The sequence below is a fragment of the Hylobates moloch genome, unplaced genomic scaffold, assembly GCF_009828535.3.
Source record: "Hylobates moloch isolate HMO894 unplaced genomic scaffold, HMol_V3 SCAFFOLD_19, whole genome shotgun sequence".
Classification (NCBI taxonomy): domain Eukaryota; kingdom Metazoa; phylum Chordata; class Mammalia; order Primates; family Hylobatidae; genus Hylobates; species Hylobates moloch.
The window spans coordinates 27,542,561-27,562,908 of record NW_026652294.1 but is presented as its reverse complement, the minus strand read 5'-3'; the positions used below and the strand labels follow the sequence as shown (position 1 = coordinate 27,562,908).

At 54.4% G+C, this 20,348-nt stretch overlaps 1 protein-coding gene across 1 annotated transcript in view; it reads left to right on the top strand.

Moving 5' to 3' along the window:
• The first annotated feature begins 216 nt into the window (after positions 1-216).
• CELSR1 (cadherin EGF LAG seven-pass G-type receptor 1) overlaps positions 217-20,348 on the top strand; it is a 181,932-nt gene continuing 161,800 nt past the window's right edge. The window contains exon 1 of the mRNA XM_058431141.1: positions 217-3,763. Coding sequence (XP_058287124.1) covers positions 217-3,763 — 3,547 coding nt within the window. The remainder of the gene's footprint in view (positions 3,764-20,348) is intronic.

Sequence of the window (20,348 nt, the reverse complement as noted above, 5' to 3'; positions counted from 1 at the left end):
TCGCAAAGTGCTCTCGAAGTGGAAGCTGCGGGGGAGGCCGGGCGCGCGGTCCCCACAGTCCCCGCCAGGGCCCCCGGGGAGGCGGGACGCGGACCGCCCCGAGGGCCGGGCGCCGGGCGCCAGGGAGCCGCTCCCCGGCCTCGCCGGGTGGATGCGGAGGCGCGCCGGGTGCATGGATTGTGTTCGGGCGCCCGGCTCGGGCTCGGGCTCCGGGCCATGGCGCCGCCGCCGCCCGTGCTGCCCGTGCTGCTGCTCCTGGCCGCCGCCGCCGCCCTGCCGGCGATGGGGCTGCGAGCGGCCGCCTGGAAGTCGCGCGTACCCGGCGGGGCCCGCGCCTTCGCCCTCGGGCCCGGCTGTACCTACGTGGTGGGCGCCGCGCGCACGCCCCGGGCGCCGCGGGAGCTGCTGGACGTGGGCCGCGATGGGCGGCTGGCAGGACGTCGGCGCGTCTCGGGCGCGGAGCGCCCGCTGCCGCTGCAAGTCCGCTTGGCGGCCCGCGGTGCCCCGACGGCGCTGAGCCGCCGCCTGCGGGCGCGCGCGCACCATCCCGGCTGCGGAGCCCGTGCCTGGCTCTGCGGAACCGGTGCCTGGCTCTGCGGGGCGCTCTGCTTCTCCGTCCCCGGCGGCGGCGCGGCCGCCCAGCATTCGGCGCTCGCAGCTCCGACCACCTTACCCGCCTGCAGCTGCCCGCCGCGCCCCGGGCCCCGCTGTCCCGGCCGCCCCATCTGCCTGCCGCCGGGCAGCTCGGTCCGCCTGCGTCTGCTGTGCGCCCTGCGGCGCGCGGCTGGCGCCGTCCGGGTGGGACTGGCGCTGGAGGCCGCCACCGCGGGGACTCCCTCCGCCTCGCCATCCCCATCGCCGCCGCTGCCGCTGCCGCCGAACTTGCCCGATGCCCGGGCGGGGCCGGCGCGACGGGCCCGGCGGGGCACGAGCGGCAGAGGGAGCCTGAAGTTCCCGATGCCCAACTACCAGGTGGCGTTGTTTGAGAACGAGCCGGCGGGCACCCTCATCCTCCAGCTGCACGCGCACTACACCATCGAGGGCGAGGAGGAGCGCGTGAGCTATTACATGGAGGGGCTGTTCGACGAGCGCTCCCGGGGCTACTTCCGCATCGACTCCGCCACGGGCGCCGTGAGCACCGACAGCGTACTGGACCGCGAGACCAAGGAGACGCACGTCCTCAGGGTGAAGGCCGTGGACTACAGCACGCCGCCGCGCTCGGCCACCACCTACATCACTGTCTTGGTCAAAGACACCAACGACCACAGCCCGGTCTTCGAGCAGTCGGAGTACCGCGAGCGTGTGCGGGAGAATCTGGAGGTGGGCTACGAGGTGCTGACCATCCGCGCCAGCGACCGCGACTCGCCCATCAACGCCAACTTGCGCTACCGCGTGTTGGGGGGCGCGTGGGACGTCTTCCAGCTCAACGAGAGCTCTGGTGTGGTGAGCACGCGGGCGGTGCTAGACCGGGAGGAGGCGGCCGAGTACCAGCTGCTGGTGGAGGCCAACGACCAGGGGCGCAACCCGGGCCCGCTCAGCGCCACGGCCACCGTGTACATCGAGGTGGAGGACGAGAACGACAACTACCCCCAGTTCAGCGAGCAGAACTACGTGGTCCAGGTGCCCGAGGACGTGGGGCTCAACACGGCTGTGCTGCGAGTGCAGGCCACGGACCGGGACCAGGGCCAGAACGCGGCCATTCACTACAGCATCCTCAGCGGGAACGTGGCCGGCCAGTTCTATCTGCACTCGCTGAGCGGGATCCTGGATGTGATCAACCCCCTGGATTTCGAGGATGTCCAGAAATACTCGCTGAGCATCAAGGCCCAGGATGGGGGCCGGCCCCCGCTCATCAATTCTTCCGGGGTGGTGTCTGTGCAGGTGCTGGATGTCAACGACAACGAGCCTATCTTTGTGAGCAGCCCCTTCCAGGCCACGGTGCTGGAGAATGTGCCCCTGGGCTACCCCGTGGTGCACATTCAGGCAGTGGACGCGGACTCTGGGGAGAACGCCCGGCTGCACTATCGCCTGGTGGACACAGCCTCCGCCTTTCTCGGGGGCGGCAGCGCTGGGCCTAAGAACCCTGCCCCCACCCCTGACTTCCCCTTCCAGATCCACAACAGCTCCGGTTGGATCACGGTGTGTGCCGAGCTGGACCGCGAGGAGGTGGAGCACTACAGCTTCGGGGTGGAGGCGGTGGACCACGGCTCGCCCCCCATGAGCTCCTCCACCAGCGTGTCCATCACGGTGCTGGACGTGAACGACAACGACCCGGTGTTCACGCAGCCCACCTACGAGCTTCGTCTGAATGAGGATGCGGCCGTGGGGAGCAGCGTGCTGACCCTGCAGGCCCGTGACCGTGACGCCAACAGTGTGATTACCTACCAGCTCACAGGCGGCAACACCCGGAACCGCTTTGCACTCAGCAGCCAGAGAGGGGGCGGCCTCATCACCCTGGCGCTACCTCTGGACTACAAGCAGGAGCAGCAGTACGTGCTGGCGGTGACAGCATCCGATGGCACACGGTCGCACACTGCGCATGTCCTAATCAACGTCACCGATGCCAACACCCACAGGCCCGTCTTTCAGAGCTCCCATTACACAGTGAGTGTCAGTGAAGACAGGCCTGTGGGCACCTCCATTGCCACCCTCAGTGCCAACGATGAGGACACAGGAGAGAATGCCCGCATCACCTACGTGATTCAGGACCCCGTGCCGCAGTTCCGCATCGACCCCGACAGTGGCACCATGTACACCATGATGGAGCTGGACTATGAGAACCAGGTCGCCTACACACTGACCATCATGGCCCAGGACAACGGCATCCCGCAGAAATCAGACACCACCACCCTAGAGATCCTCATCCTCGATGCCAATGACAATGCGCCCCAGTTCCTGTGGGATTTCTACCAGGGTTCCATCTTTGAGGATGCTCCACCCTCAACCAGCATCCTCCAGGTCTCTGCCACGGACCGGGACTCAGGTCCCAATGGGCGTCTGCTGTACACCTTCCAGGGTGGGGACGACGGCGATGGGGACTTCTACATCGAGCCCACGTCCGGTGTGATTCGCACCCAGCGCCGGCTGGACCGGGAGAATGTGGCCGTGTACAACCTTTGGGCTCTGGCTGTGGATCGGGGCAGTCCCACTCCCCTTAGCGCCTCGGTAGAAATCCAGGTGACCATCTTGGACATTAATGACAATGCCCCCATGTTCGAGAAGGACGAACTGGAGCTGTTTGTTGAGGAGAACAACCCAGTGGGGTCGGTGGTGGCAAAGATTCATGCTAACGACCCTGATGAAGGCCCTAATGCCCAGATCATGTATCAGATTGTGGAAGGGGACATGCGGCATTTCTTCCAGCTGGACCTGCTCAACGGAGACCTGCGTGCCATGGTGGAGCTGGACTTTGAGGTCCGGCGAGAGTATGTGCTGGTGGTGCAGGCCACATCGGCTCCGCTGGTGAGCCGAGCCACGGTGCACATCCTTCTCGTGGACCAGAATGACAACCCGCCCGTGCTGCCCGACTTCCAGATCCTCTTCAACAACTATGTCACCAACAAGTCCAACAGCTTCCCCACCGGGGTGATCGGCCGCATCCCGGCCCATGACCCCGACGTGTCAGACAGCCTCAACTACACCTTCGTGCAGGGCAATGAGCTGCGCCTGTTGCTGCTGGACCCCGCCACGGGCGAGCTGCAGCTCAGCCGCGACCTGGACAACAACCGGCCGCTGGAGGCGCTCATGGAGGTGTCTGTGTCTGGTGAGTGGCCGTCGGGGTGGGAGGAGCGGCTCCTGATGGGCCTCCTGGAGAGCCTCAGGAACCTGCCAAGGGCCCCGCCTGGCATGCCGGGGCGCATTTGGGCCGGGCCCGGGCAACTCTGCAAGGATTTGTTGCCGCCGGTTGGATGCTGGGGGCGAGCGCCCCACCTAGGCCCAGCGAGGGGGAGAGGCACTGCGCCGCTTCCGTCAGCATTTTCCTGGGAGCAGGCCTGCGGTTCTCCAAGTTCAAGACCGGGGCTCAGCGCCTTCCTCAGCAGGCTAGTGGCTCCTGAGTACAGCTATTAAAATGTGGCCTCCGGTGATCTGGGTCACAGGATTTGCTTGGGGATGCTCTTTCGTTAGCCACAGGGCTCTCTGGGAAGATCAGAGGTCACTGCCCCTTCCCTGTGCCAATTAATTCCAGGGTGGGACCATTGGAAATTGTCAGATGGGTCCCTGAGTCACCCTATAAGGCAGCCGGTGTTCCCTTGGTCTGGCTTTTCTGTCTCCTGCAGATAATAACAGTCGGGCTTAGGTGTGTAGGGCTTTGTGCAAGCTCTTTGAAAAGCATAGCCTCATTTGATCTTGGCTTCTGCCCCTGGACGTGGGCTTGTAATTTGGGTGCTGTTGAAGAGGCCTGCCCAGTTAGTGGTGGAGTCAGTGTGGGAACCTTGCTCGCCTGCTGTGGGGCTGGAGGTGAACAGAAGGGAGAGGAAGCTTGGGCTCAGCTGTCAGAAGCTTGGCCGGTCCTCCACGCCTCTGACCCTGTGTGCCAGGGCTGGTCTGCGGTGCTGGGGAGGGGGACTAATAGAAGGTGTTGGAATTGGGAGACACACAAGAGAGAGAAGAACTTCGCGGGGCCTGGGGGAACAATGAAGGTACCCCAGTGGCTCTTTGAGGTTTGCCTGACCGTGCATCCAAGGATGCTGGTGCAGGCAGGTGACCTTATTTATAAGCCCAAACTACTGCCAAGAAGAGCTCAGATTGGCTGGCTGAGTCAGTGTTTCAGAGGAATTGTTTAAACAGTGAGTTATTAGGATACAACATTGCCACAGGAGCCCTGGAATAATTAAAAAGTTAACTTTCTGATTTGTTTCGTTTCCGAGGTTGGCCGTAATTCTGTAATATAGGAAGGGTTGGATAGCGAACAGCTTCCAGTTACAGTTGTTTGCTTATAAGATGTGAAACTTACAGGTTCAGTTTTGGTATGATACAAACCTTCCGCACAATTTTGGCAGCACAGTCTATTTGTTGGTGAATATTTTAGGTTTGTGAGATTGTAAACGTGTGGAGAATATGGAATAGGCCCTTAAGGGCGAATTAACCGGGGTTATGGATATTCTTAGGAAGTTTTTCTTCTATACCACTTTATCTTATAGATAAAGCAGAATGGGAAATTTGGCCTCTTTAAAAATGACTTGGCCCAATAATAGGGTTTAGATTTAATGAGGGACGAGCTAGTGGGAACAGATCCATGCTGGGGGCAGGGATGTTTTGTGTGTCTGTGGTATCAGTAATGTGGGCCCGCCCCCCCCGCCCCTGCTGCTAGCCAGACAGCAGGATTTAGGATGCATTCCCTTCCAAGGAGATTGGTTCCTGAGGGCTGTCTCACCTGGGGCGCAGCTTAGACCACAGTTGAAAATGGGCTGGAGGCTCCACACCGTGTCTCAGTCACCCAGTTATTGGCTCTGCTTCTTTGCGGACACACTCGTACTCTCGTGTAAATCAGGTACTGTGTCCTCATGCATCCACACCGCACCCCCAGACCACCACCACCCCAATACACACCCAGATGACAGTGGTTACCTTTGACTGGGTTCCAGCAAGCGGTTTTCTTTACTGTTTTATTTGTGCTGTCATGTGTTTCCCTGGTAACTGGGAGCTGAGTGATGTCATGCTGCTGCTCATTTTACAGATGCAGACACTGAGGCCCTGGGGTGTTGAGTGACCTTCTCAGGACGGCACAGCCAGTGGGCAGGGGCACTCGGCGTTAAACCATGATCTGCAGAAAGCAGCCCGCCCTTCACATTCCCCTCTCTTCCTTCGGAGAACATTTTTGACGAATTATTTGCTAAACTGAATTATTCCAGGGTCAAATGGATGCTTTAAAGCAGGCATATGACTGGGTGCAGTCATATTACACTGGCTCATGCGTGTAATCCCAGCACTGTGGGAGGCCAAGGCGGGTGAATCACCTGAGGTCAGGAGTTCGAGACCAACCTGGCCAACATGGTGAAACTCTGTCTTTGCTAAAAATACAAAAATTAGCCTGGTGTCGTGGCGAGCACCTGTAGTCCCAGCTACTCGGGAGGCTGAGGCAGGAAAATCGCTTGAATCTGGGAGGTGGAGGTTGCAGTGAGCCGAGATCCCACTGCTGAACTCTAGCCTGGGTGACAGAGTGAGACTGTCTCTAAATAGATAAATAAATAGATAAATAAATAAATAAATAAATAAATAAAGGATGCGCAGAAATCTCAGACCATTCGACTAGGATTTAATGCTCCAAATAAGCAAATCACTATTGACTATAAGATCTATGGTTCCAGACAGCAAAGCACCGGGTAGAAAACAGACCAAACAAAAAGATCAGCCCTTGAATTAACTGGAGGTTTTATTAAGGAACAATGCAGGGAAGTGGTGGTTTCAAACTCATCCACTGTTTTCAATGGAGTGTTGTTGGTTCCCCAGGATTTACAGCCTTTGATGCGATATGACCGGCCTGGAGGTGCTGTATGCAACAGGCCAGCCATCGGCTAGGTTTAGTGGGAGCCATTCCAGGAAGGGCTGCCAGCTTTCAGCAGAGGAGCCCAGGAGTGACGAGTGCACCTGAGGGCGGGGCCTGGGAAGGCACACGTGGTGGGGGCAGTTCATTTAGGCTGGCGTGGGGTTGAACACAATCACTGTGACTGTGACTAGATAGTTGTTGGTGGTTTTATATAGCCCACCAAGGACAAAACATTTTTTGAAAATTTTTTGAAGTCAGAATATGGTGAAATTCAAATAGCTGCCAGTTTTGAATGACATCCAGTGATACAAGATGTTCATTTTTTTTGTGGTGGTTTTTGAATGAGATTTTAAATTCTGTGATAGGAACTTTTTATTATGAGCTTGTATAAAGGCTGTGTTTGTGTTTTTCAGAGCAACGTGGCTGATGACCCAATAGACAACTCAAACCTTGAATATGCTCTGTGTTCCTTCTGGACAGTGGTCTTTCAGAAACATTGACATTCTTTGTTTTATTTTTATTTTTAATTTTAAAAAACAATTTATATATAATGAAATATATGATATATAATATATACATTATAACGAATTATATGTAAATTATATACGCAAATTTATGTGTGCGTATGTATATATATGTGTGTGTGTGTATGAGACAGGGTCTTGCTCTGTTGCCCCAGCTGGAGTGCAGTGGCGTGATCACGACTCATGTCAGCCTTGATGTCAGCTCATTGCACCACCACACCTGGCTGATTTTTTTTTTATTTGTAGTAGAGACAAGGTTTCACTATGTTATTTAGTCTGGTCTCCAACCCCTGCGCTCAAGCGATCCATCTGCCTTGGCCTCCCACAGTGCTGAAATTATAGGCATGAGCCACTGTGCCTGGCCAGGTGTGTATATTTATGAGGTACATGAGATATTTTGGCACAGGCATGCAACGTGTAATGATCACATCATGGAGAATGGGGTCTCCATCCCCTCAAGCATTTATCCTTTGTGTTATAAACAGTCCAGTTATACTCTTTTAGTTATTTTTGAATGTACAATTAAATTATTATTGACTGTAGTCTCATTGTTGGGCTAAATACTAGGTCTTATTCTTTTTTTTTTTTTTTTTTTGAGATGGAGTCTCACTGTGTCTCCCAGCCTGGAGTGCAGTGGCATGATCTCGGCTCACTGCAGCCTCTACCTCCCGGGTTCAAGTGATTATCCTACCTCAGCCTCCTGAGTATGTTGGATTACAGGTGCATGCCACCACACCCATCTAATTTTTGTATGTTTAGTAGAGACAAGGTTTCACCATGTTGGCCAGCCTGGTCTCGAACTCCTGACCTCAAGTGATCTGCCTGCCTCGTCCTCCCAAAGGGCTAGGATTACAGGCGTGAGCCACTGAGCCTGGCCTTATTCATTTTTTTTAACTATTTTTTTGTACCCATTGACCATCCACCTTCCTCCTGCTACCCGCTTCCCAGCCTCTGGTAACCATTCTTTTATTCTCTGTCCCCGTGAGTTCAATTGCTTTGATTTTTAGATCTCACAAGCAAGTGTGAATGTGGGATATTGGTTTTTCTGTGTCTGGCTTATTTCACTTAACATAATGACCTCCAGTTCATCCCTGTTGTTGCAAATGATAGGATCTCATTCTTTTTTTTTTTTGAAACGGAGGCTCGCTCTGTTGCCCAGGCTGGAGTGCAGTGGCACGATCTCTGCTCACTGCAAGCTCCGCCTCCTGGGTTCACAGCGTTCTCCTGCCCCAGCCTTCTGACTAGCTGGGACTACAGGTGCCCGCCACCACGCCCAGCTATTTTTTTTGTATTTTTAGTAGAGACGGGGTTTCACCATGTTAGCCAAGATGGTCTCTATCTCCTGACGTCGTGATCCACCTGCCTTGGCCTCCCAAAGTGGTGGGATTATAGGTATGAGCCACCGTGCCCGGCCCAGGATCTCATTCTTTTTTATTTTTATGTTATGTTATGTTATGTTATGTTATGTTATGTTATGTTTGTTATGTTATGTTATGTTATGTTATGTTATGTTATGTTATGTTATGTTATGACAGAGTCTCGCTCTGTTGCCCAGGCTGGAGTGCAGTGGCGCAATCTCAGCTCACTGCAGGCTCCGCCTCATGGGTTCCTGCCATTCTCCTGCCTCAGCCTCCCGAGTAGCTGGGACTACAGGCGCCCGCCACCACGCCTGGCTAATTTTTTTGTATTTTTAGTAGAGATGGGGTTTCACCGTGTTAGCCAGGATGGCCTCAATCTCCTGACCTTGTGATCGGCCCGCCTCAGCCTCCCAAAGTGCTGGGATTACAGGAGTGAGCCACTGCGCCCGGCCTCATTCTTTTTTATAGTGGAATAGTACACCACGGTGTATATGTACCACCTTTCTTTTCTCCACTCATTTGTTGCCGGGCCACATTATTTTTAATTCACTTTGAGCGTGTGTCCGTGGGTGCAGGGCTGTAGGCCTCTCGTTGCAGAATGCGGAGCTTGGGAGAAAGGCGACGTCCCTGCCTCTCCTGCAGTGTGTGTTGCAGACCCATGGATGTGGGAAAGTGGTGTTTGTGGGTGAGAATGATTGGCGGATGAGTCATTCAGGCATGTCAGAAAATACTGAAACTCAGTGAAATAGCAGGATTGAGTAACTTTTTCGCCGTTGACTTTGGTGGGGAGTGGATGGTATAAAGTCGACTAGGCTTGATAAAGCTTCCCTAAGTGTTTGCCTAGCTAAATACAGGGTATCGCAGCGGCTTTTAAACAGACGATTGCAAAGAAGGAAGTGGCGGGGGGCGCTGCTGTTCAGGCATTGTCTGGATGCATGGCATCCTGCTTTTCTGGAACTCACAGGGTAGGGAAGGATCGGACCTTTTTTTTTTTTTGAGACAGAATCTTGCTGTCTCCCAGGCTGGAGTGCAATGGCATGATTTGGCTCACTGCAACCTCCGCCTCCTGGGTTCAAGTGATTCTTCTGCCTCAGCTGCCTCGGCTTCCTGAGTAGCTGGGATTACAGGCACCCGCCATCATGCCTGGCTAATTTTTGTGTGTTTTTTTTTTTTTTTTTTTTGACGGAGTCTCGCTCTGTCGCCCAGGCTGGAGTGCAGTGGCGCAATCTCGGCTCACTGCAAGCTCCGCCTCCGGGGTTCACGCCATTCTCCTGCCTCAGCCTCTCCGAGTAGCTGGGACTACAGGCGCCCGCCACCACGCCCGGCTAATTTTTTGTATTTTTAGTAGAGACGGGGTTTCACCGTGGTCTCGATCTCCTGACCTCGTGATCCGCCCGCCTCGGCCTCCCAAAGTGCTGGGATTACAAGCGTGAGCCACCGCGCCCAGCCATTTTTGTTTTTTTTGTAGAGATGGGGTTTCACCATGCTGGCCAGGCTGGTCTCCAACTCCAGACCTCAGGCTATCCGCCCGCCTCAGCCTCCCAAAATGCTGGGATTACAGGCGTGAGCCACCGCTCCCAGCCTGGGTCAGACCATCTTAAATTGCTTCAGTGGCCAAGCAGGATTCCGCGAGCGTCAGACCTTCCCAGGAGAGTTCAGTGCTTTTGGCAAGGAGTTAACCATTTCAGAGCTCTGATAAGTCTGGAGATAGTGGCTTGCTCATACCTTGAGAAACGCTGCCTCAGAAATGAGGAGTGTTGGTTGGTTTATTGAGCAGCTGCTATGTGTGAAAGCCTGGAGAGCCAGTGTGGTCCTGACTTCTGCGGCTGGGTGGAGATGGACCATCCGATGAGCGAGGGGGCTGAGCTCAGGGGCAGGGTGGTGACACTAGGTGCAGGCAAGGGCAGGCTGGGACTCTCCTGTACCCCCCTGGACGTGTGCATTGTGTGCTGGGCAGGGAGACCAGGAGTCAGATGGATCCTCCGGTCGGGAGAGGGCTGACCGTGGAGGGTTTGGTGGGCCCCCCCTCGGGAGGATTTAGGCAAGAGCTGGGTCCCGTGTCCCAGCTGCTAGGTGGTGAGAGTGGAGGGGAGGGAAGCTGGGGACATCATGCTTGCTCCAGCATGGGGGTGGCTGAGGAGGGATTTGCCAGCTTAGACGGTCAGACACATCTCAGCCTATGTGCTCCATGTGCCGGGAACCCTCCCAGGCTTTGCAGGCCCCGTCACTTGCAGTTCTCCAGCCGCCACACTGTGGCGTGGAAAGTACCGTTGCCACCCCCATCCTAGAGATGAGCAAACCAAGGACAGGGCTCCCAGGGCACCAGGTTGTGGTGGCAGCAGTGGGATTCGAACCTGGACTGGGCAGCTCCTAAGGCATGTTCCCTGTGTGTGCCTTCCAGAAAAAACTGGCTGTAGGAGGATGACAGTGAAACTGAGAGAGGTGCGTTCCCTGAGCCAGAGTCCTTCCCGGGAATCGGCTTTGGGGAGAAGACATGAGGCCATTTTTGGCCCCGTGTGGCTGGGTATCTTTGAGAGTGTCCTGAAGTCGATTGTGTGTGCAGGTCCAGACTGGGGAGACCAGCTCAGATTATGGACACAGAAGTGAGGGTGCTGGCAGTTAGGAGGGGACCCAGGCCCAGCCTTGAGGAGTCATGGCCCGAGTAGCCTGCTGGGTGGGGAAGGGTCTGCTTGGGAGCTGGAGCAGGAATAACCACGTGCAGGGGAGGGCCCATGGGTGCAGGCCCTGGAGGCTGAGGGAGGGCGAGGTTCTCTGAGGGGGTCATCCATGATGGATGCCGTCTGGCGATTGGAAAGCCTGGGGACAGAGATGTGATGGGTTAGCCAAGGGCAGGTCCTTGGTGGCCTCTGTGAGATCTGAGTGGAGTGGTTTGGGGTGCCTCTGAGAAGCAAATGACAAGGTTGCTGGCGTGAGTAGGGTGGGAATGGGACCCAGCCTCAGAGGGAAGGCAGGGTGTCATGGGCACAGGCCTGCACGAGGCCGAGCCAAAGGCCCAGCGGAGTTGGCAGGTTATGCACAGCACCTAGCCGTCCTGCAGCCTAGCGTGGGACTGGCCCGTCTCAGGGGCTTTGGGAGTGGGCAGTGTCAGGTCTTCCTCAGTGTCTCCCAAAGGGCTGCTGTGGCCAAGCTTCGTAGACGGGTTTGCCAGGACAGTAACTTCTGCCTCTCTCTGAGTCATTGGACCTGGAGGGGATGGAGGAGCAGGAGGTGGATGGGAAAGGGGGGCCTGGGAGAATGCAAGGGGCCACGGGCCCACGGGACATGGACTCACCAGGGCAGGGCCCCCACCTCAGCACCAGCTGCCTGGGGACAAGAGGTCTATGTCTGGCCCCATGTACCGACCAGGGTGTTGAGAGACCATTTTTAAAAGTCCAGGTGAAGTAGCAGGCAGGTGAAACTCCGGGCGAGGTCCTGGAGCCCTGGGCGGGAGCCGGCAGGAGGGGTGGTGCTGGCCACGCCTGGAGCGGGCCCATATTGCTAGGCATGCCAGAACCCCATGGCAGCCCCAGTGTCACTGCTGAAGGGTCCCCTTGGGTTTGGGCTGGTGCCTGTGCCTGCACATTTTGAAACCCGATAGCAGAACCTGTTTAGGAACGGGATAGGTGGGTAGTTGGGGGCTGGGGCCCCTGGCAGCGGCCACCTTAGCTGGGGTGTGGCCTGTGGCCCGGTGCCACGGGGCTCATCCCTGCCAACACTCGGATTCAAACAGAAGTAGATGTTATCGTGTGGGTGCAGCTTGTAGAAAGTAGTCCTGAGTGATTTCTTCAGCCCACAGCCTTGGGGGAAATCGTTTTCTAAGTTTTTTCTTCTTTTCCTGTAACCTGAACACACAGGTTCATGTAAATGCCCCAAATTCCCTAGAATGAAATTCCTGAATGCTGGGAGGGGTTGTAGTAAACAACCCTCTTTTTTTTTTTTTTTTTTTTGAGACGGAGTTTTGCTCTTGTTGCCCAGGCTGGAGTGCAGTGGCGCGATCTCGGCTCACTGCAACCTCTGTCCCCCAGGTTCAAGTGATCCTCCTGCCTCAGCCTCCCGAGTAGCTGAGATGACAGGCGCGCACCACCACGCCCGGCTAATTTTGTATTTTTAGTAGACATGGGGGTTTCTCCGTGTTGGTCAGGCTGGTCTTGAACTCCCGACCTCAGGTGATCCGCCCGCTTCGGCCTCCCAAAGTGTTGGGATTATAGGTGTGAGCCGCCGCGCCCGGCCATAAACGACCCTCTTTAATTCAGCGACCCAGCCTTCCTCTTGCTTGTTTTGGGAGGAAATGCAGGCAGAAGTTCAAGCCATGAGGGTCCAGAGGCCAGTCTTGCACTAGTGGCCGCTCCTCGTGGAGGCCCCTGGGCTTCCCTCTCCTGTTGCCTGTGGGCCTGGGGCCTGGTAGGTGGTGTGGATTATTTCTGGAATGAGCCAGAGGGGACCCTCGGAGGGGTGAGGGGAGGGGGCTGCCTGCCAGGTGGAGGGCCCAGTGCCTTTACTTGGGGGTACAAGGGGAGCCACGCAGAAGCACGGACAGCCCCCAGGAGACATTTTTGGTTCCTCCCACACGTGCTGAGGGACTCAGCCCTGGGTGAAGGGATGGGCGTTTTTCAGGGAAACACCAGTGGCTGAATTCTTAGGCTTTTGCTTCAGGTAAGGACTTGTGGATACCTTAGAATCAGGTCCCCCTTTTGGGCGTGAACATTCCATAGCTGAGAAAAGCCCCATACCAGCCTTTTAGTGGTGTCATCCCTCTAGCGCCTGTTCTCTTGTCCTGGATAAAGGCCAGTGGCTCTTAAAAAACAAAACACACAGACACCCACACACACACACAACGGGGGTGGGGGCCATCTTCAAGGTCATCGTGTGGGGTAACACCTTTCCTTCCAGCTGCCCGACCACATTGACTTTGCCCCTCCCAGTTGTCATGGGGATTGTGCAGTGGGCAGGGTGTGTCCCTCAGAGCTGCGGGCCTTGTTTGGGGGCTTGAGTGTGTCCCAAGCACAGGGGGCTGGCCTGTCAGAGGGGAATCGTGTAGCCAAGGAGGCTGGCCCAGAGCAGGGGTGATTGAGAAGTGGGCGTGGGACAAGATGGCTGTTCCCGGCCCGCCTGGGTCTGTGTGCTTCCCACCAGCGCGGTGCCTGTTCGGGCTGTGCCTGCATCATCTCAGTGAAATCTTACAGGATTCCCATGGTAAGGGCAGAGAAACTGAGGCTAGAGAGCTTGTAGCGGCAGGAAGCGTCAGGCGCAGACTCTGGGGTCTGAATGCTCTAATCATGGTGCTGACAGCCACCTTCCGTCCCTTCTGTCTGCCAGTGGCGAGGCCCTGGGACACAGAGTTGGAGATTTCTGAGGACAGAAGCTCAGTGCAAGCGACTGCATTGCCTGAAACAGGACGGCTGAGAGTTACCTGCACATGGTGCCTGATTGTGGGGGTGGGTGACAGTGGCAGCCGTGCTGCAGGACTGTGGGAAGGGCTAAGGCTGGAGAAGGGGCTCCTTGGAGCCTTCTCTGGGTCCTTGTGGGGTCTCTTATGGTAGAGCTGTCACAAGAAGCTGTGGAGTGCAGGACTGGTGGGCACCAGGTGCAGGGAGGCAGGCATGTCACTGGTCAGAGCTGGAGGCTCTATTTGGGGAGCCTGGGGAGGGAGATACCAGATGAGGAGCCTGCTCAGAGCAGGGGCTGATGCACCTGTTGAGGGGCCTTCCAGCTCAGAGAAACTGGATTGTACTGGCTGGGGAGCCACCTTTCTCCTGCCCTGTATTCTTCCCTCCCTCCCTCCAACTATCCATCCGCCTATCAAGATTTTTCTTTCTTTTTATTTTATTTACTTATTTATTTGAGACAGAGTCTCTCTCTGGCACCCAGGCTAGAGTGCAGTGGTGCAATCTCAGCCCACTGCAACCTCCGCCTCACAAGTTCAAGTGATTCTTGTGCCTCTGCCCCTTGAGTATCTGGACTACAGGCGCCCGCTACCACACCCAGCTAATTTTTCTTTTCTTTTTTTTTTTTTTTTGAGACGGAGTCTCGCTCTGTCACCCAGGCTGGAGTGCAGTGGCGCAATCTCGGCTCACTGCAAGCTCCGCCTCCCGGGTTCACGCCATTCTCCTGCCTCAGCCTCTCCGAGTAGCTGGGACTACAGGCGCCCGCCACCACGCCCGGCTAATTTTTTGTATTTTTAGTAGAGACGGGGTTTCACCATGGTCTCGATCTCCTGACGTCGTGATCCACCCGCCTCGGCCTCCCAAAGTGCTGGGATTACAAGCGTGAGCCACCTTGCCCAGCCTTCACCCAGCTAATTTTTCTATTTTTAGTAGAGACAGGGTTTCACCACATTGGCCAGGCTGGTCTCGAACTCCTGACCTCAGCTGATCCTTCCGCCTTGGCCTCCCAAAGTGCTGGGATTACAGGCATCAGCCACTGTGCACCAGGCTTAGATTTTTCTTTCTTAATAGTCTGCTTTTATTCGCAGTTTTGTATCTTCTTTTAAATATTTTTTAGGATTTTTGTTCATATCTAATCTAAATGACACTTGGTTAAAGTAAACTAACAGCAACTAATTCAAATAAAATCACAGGCCCTGTTAGCATTCGGAGATAAGAATGCTCTTGCAGGGCAATAACCATTTGTCACTGAGTTGATTGTTGCAGGGCGGTTTTCATCGTCAGAATGAAGTTGTTCAGCTGCCCTGCAGTTCTGCTATCGGCCAAGGCCCCAGGGGTTGTCCTTTGATGTGTTGTGCTGCCGGGCATGCGATGCAGGCCCGCTGAGCAGGTGTTCTCCCAGCATTGGAGACGGCCTGAGATTTCACCAGAGATGAGGCCTGGGCGGTTCTCCACTCACTGCCCCGTGCAGATTGCCTGAGGCCGGGTCAGCCTGGCCCCCTCTGGACCTCAGAAGGTGCAATGGCCATCCCCTGGGGCCCCTTCCCTGCTGCCTCTCACCCTTCTGTAGGTTAGGGATTGGAAAAGCAGAGATCCAGCCTGGAGATCTGACTGTGATTTGGGAAACCTCCTTTTTCTTGCCTATGTATGTCGCAAGCGCTGAGAAATTATCCCATTAAAAAATTGTTATGAAATATTTGCAAATCCTATATGTGATAAGGGATTAATATCCAGACTAGGTAAAGAACTCCTACAGTTTAGCTACAAGAAAACTATGGAATTAAAAAATGAGCAAAGGACTTGAATAGATATTTCTTCTAAAGATACAGATGGCCAATAAGCACAAAAAAAGACGCTCAGAGTTACTAGTCAACAGGGAAATTCAAGTCGAAACCGCAGGCTTGGGGGCTGCAGCCTATAATCCCGGCACTTTGGGAATCCGAGGCAGGAGGATTGCTTGAGCCCAGGAATTGGCAATTTCTACCAAAAAAAATACAAATATAAAAAAATTAGCTGGGTGTGGTAGCATGAGCCTGTAGTCTCATCTACTCAAGAGGCTGAGGCAGGAGGTTCGCTTCAGCCTGGGAGGTGGAGGTTGCAGTGAGCTGAGATTGCATCACTGCACTCCAGACTGGGCAACAGAGTAAGACCCTGTCTAACACATACACGCTGTTGCAGGGCAATAACCGTTTGCCGGTGAGTTGACTGACACACACACACAAAAACCCCAAACCTGCAAGGAGATACTGCTTCATACCCATTAGGATGACTGTGGTAAAAAAAACTCAAGAAAACACATGTTGAAGGATGCAGAGAAACTGGAACCCTTTTGCACCGTTGGTGGAGTGTAAAATGGTGCGGGTGCTGTGGAACACAGTATGGAGGTTCCGCAAAATATGACAAATAGAACTACCATATGATCCAGCAATCCCACTTCTGGGTATACTGTAATTGAAAACAAGGTCTTTAGTTTTATTTTTGCTTTTGAGACACAGTCTCACTCTGCTGCCCAGGCTGGAGTGCAATGGCGCGATCTCGGCTCACTGCAGCCTCTACCTCCTGGGTTCAAGCAGTTCCCCTGCCTCACCCTCCCGAGTAGCTGGGGTTATAGGCGTGCGCCACCACACCTGGCTAATTTTTATATTTTTAGTAGAGACGGGGTTTCTCCATGTTGGCCAGGATGGTCTCGAATTCCTGACCTCAGATGATCCGCCTGCCTCAAGCCTCCTAAAGTGTTGGGATTACAGGTGTGAGCCACTGTGTCCGGCCTGGCTGAAAACAAAAATCTTTTTTTTTTTTTTTTGAGATGGAGTCTCGCTCTGTCGCCCAGGCTGGAGTGCAGTGGCGCGATCTCGGCTCACTGCAAGCTCTGCCTCCCGGGTTCACGCCATTCTCCTGCCTCCCGGGTTCACGCCAAAATAGTGGGCTAGGGTGTCCCCCACCAGCCCGGCTAATTTTTTGTATTTTATAGTAGCGGTTTCACCTTGTTTAGGCAGGATGGTCTCGATCTTTGGCCTCCCAAAGTGCTGGGATTACAGGCGTGAGCCACCGCGCCTGGCTGAAAACAAGATCTTTAAAGAGGTATTTGTACACCCATGTTCATAGCAGTGTTATTCACAGTAACCAAAAGGTGGAAGCAACCCAGGTGTCTGTGAACAGATGAATGGATAAGCAACATGTGGTTCAGTTGCACGATGGAATATTACTCAGCCTGAAAAAGGGTGGAAATTCTGACACTTGCTACAGTGTGGGTGAACCTTAAGGACGTTATGCTAAGTGAAATAAGCGAGACGCAAAAGCGCAAATTCTGTATGATTCCACTGAGGTCCCTAGAGGAGTCAAATTCATAGAGAAAGGAAGTAGAATGGTGGGTGCCAGGGGCTGGGGAGGTGACAGGAGTTGTGTTTAATGGGGACAGAGTTTCACTTTGGGGAGATGAAAGGCTCTGGAGATGGAGGGTGATGATGGTTGTATAACAGTGTAAATGTACTTCATGCCCCTAAACTGTGGGTGCATTTAAAAATGGTTACAGTGGGCCATACCTGTAATCCTAGCACTTTGGGAGGCCGAGGCAGGTGGATTACATGAGGTCAGGAGCTCGAGATCAGCCTGGCCAACATGGTGAAACCTTGTCTCTACTAAAAATACAAAAAATTAGCTGTGCCCGATGACGGGTGCCTGTAATCCCAACTACTCGGGAGGCTGAGGCAGGAGAATTGCCTGAACTGGGGAGGTGGAGATTGCAGTGAGCTGAGATCGGGCCATTTTACACTAGCCTGGGTGACAAGAGCAAGACTCCATCTCAAAAATAAAAGTGGTTAGCGTGTTAAGATCTGTATTATGTACATTTTTTATTACAAGAAAAAAATGCTAGAAGGACTAATGCAACCTGTTGCAGACACTCAGGTGTGCGAGGTGTGGGAGCAGGCGCCTGTGTCTGTGGTTTCAGGTATGATTTCCCTGAGAGCTTGAGCACTGAGCGGGTTCCTTTGGTCCTGTCCTGGGGTTCGAGGCCATCCAGGGCCTCCTGCCAGGCTCAGGGCTCTTCTTCCTTCTGTGCCTTTTCCTGCGTTCTCAGCCCGTGTCTTGACATCATAAATGGCAATAGGGGGCTGGGCGCAGTGGCTCACGCCTGTAATCCTAGCACTTTGGGAGGCCTAGGCAGGTGGATCGCCTAAGGTCAGGAGTTGGAGACCAGCCTGGCCAACCTGGTGAAATCCCATCTCTACTAAAAAAATACAAAAATTAGCTGGATGTGGTGGTGGGCGCCTGTAATCCCACCTACTCGGGTGGGTAAGGCAGGAGAATCGCTTGAACCCACGAGGCGGAGGTTGCGGTGAGCTGAGATTGCGCCACTGCACTCCAGCCTGGGCGACGAGCGAAACTCTGTCTCAAAAAAAAAAAAAAAGCAATAGGGGTAGGTATTGAAATATAAATCTTGCACCTGGTACGTGGATCAAATCTCTGGTTATTTGACTGCATATCAATGGCCACACAAATGGACATGTTCCCTGTTTTAGGAGCCCTGGGTGCAAGGAAGCCTCCGTGTTTCTGGAGGCAGCTGTGCAGGGTCCAGTGTTTCCTGGTTTTTCTGCAGGTTCTGGGACCTTGCATCTCAGAGGCATGGGAGGGGGTCCCTGGGTATGTGGGTGTCTCGGGCACCTCCCAGCCCCGCCCAGGAAGGGAGACCAGCTGGGCATTCAGACCTGATGCCCAGCCTCTGCCTGGTTCCACCAACTTGGACAAGAGGTAAGCTCTAGTGGGCGGCTGAGACCACTGCTCCCTGGGCCAACCTGGGAGCTCCCAAATCGTAGCCCTGTGCTCTGTGCGGCCCAGTGCTGGCCCTCAGCACCCTCTCTTCATGACCAAGCTTTGGGTCCAAAACCACCAGTACAGGCGCTGGTTCAAGTGTATTTGTATCAGCATTTGGATACACTGAAGCAATTTGGCTGGATCTCTGTCCTTGTTTGTTTCTACAGGGGTGGAATTCACAGAATGTGAAGTTGACCATTTTAATGTGAGCCATTTTGTGGCGTTTAGAACATCACAGTGGTGTGCAACACCCCCACCCTGTCCAGTTCCAAAGCATTTTCATTTCCCTCAAAGGAAAGCCCATACCCTCTGGCAGCCCCAACCCATGGGCTTTTGTGTCTGGCTTCTCCCCAGCCAGTGTCAAGTTTTCCGGGTCAAGCACAGCGCAGCACGTGGCAGTATTTTCTTGTCTTTATGTTGGTGTATTTTTTTTTTTTTTGATACGGAGTCTCGCTCTGTTACCCAGGCTGGAGTGCAGTGGCTCAATCTTGGCTCATTGCAACCTTTGCCTCCTGAGTTTAAGCGATTCTCCTGCCTCAGCCTCCTGAGTAGCTGAGATTACAGGCATGTGCCACCACATCCAGCTAGTTTTTGTATTTTTAGTAGAGACGGAATTTCTCCAGGTTTTCCAGGCTGGTCTCGAACTCCTGACCTCAAGTGATCTACCCGCCTCAGCCTCCCAAAGTGCTGGATTACAGGCGTGAGCCACTGCGCCCGGCCACAACTGGAGTCTTTATAAGAGAGAAGACAGAGACAGACACACAATGAGGAAGCCACAACGTGAAGATGGAGGCAGAGACTGCAGCCACGCTCGGATTACAGGCGTGGGCCACCATGCCTGACCTCATCTTAATTTATATCTTAATCTGTAGCCTTTATTTCCAAGTTAGGTCACATCCACAGGTACTGGGCATTGGGGCAGGGTAGTGAACCCACTGCCACGCCTGCCTTCATGTTCGTGTGTGTGACTGGTTTCTTCGTGTTAAATCAGATAACCGAGGTCTCCCTTCTCAGTGGGATCTGCAGTCTGTCCACCCGAATGCCTGAGCACACCATCGGTTTCCCTTGTCACAGTGCAATGTGGTCTGTGGGAGCCCACTCCCTTCGTTCTCCTCTAACGAGACTGAGTGTGGCATGGGCTGAGCGCCTCTGCTGATAGTGCCCCCACAGGCTCTGACTCAGTAAGGTCTGCCGTGATAGCAGCGTCTGGGTTAAGGGGCCGCGCTGTGCTTCGAGATGTCCTTTAGAAAGGGGATGCCGAGGCCAGGCGCGGTGGCTCACGCCTGCAATTGCAGCACTTTGGGAGGTCGAGATGGACGGATTACATCACCTGAGGTCACGAGTTCGAGACCAGCCTGACCAACATGGAGAAACCCCATCTCTACTAAAAATACAAAAAAATTACCCGGGCGTGGTGGCACATGACTGTAATCCCAGCTACTTGGGAGGCTGAGGCAGGAGAAATCGCTTGAACCCAGGAGGCGGAGGTTGCAGTGAGCCGAAATCCTGCCATTGCACTCTGGCCTGGGCAACAAAAGTGAAACTCTATCTCAATAAAAAAAGGAAGGGGACACTGCGGGAGGTGTGTAGTTAACAGAATATGGGGACATGGGGTGGTGGGTGCTTTCAGATGACAGCACACCCTCCCTTTCCCTCTGGGTCTCAATGCCAAGTGCCATAGCCATGGGAGTTGCCTCTTCAATGCAGCCCTCGCTTCTAAGCGTGGAAAATTCTAACACATAATTGCAAGTTCTCCCAATTCTTCAAAGAGGAGAGAATGGAA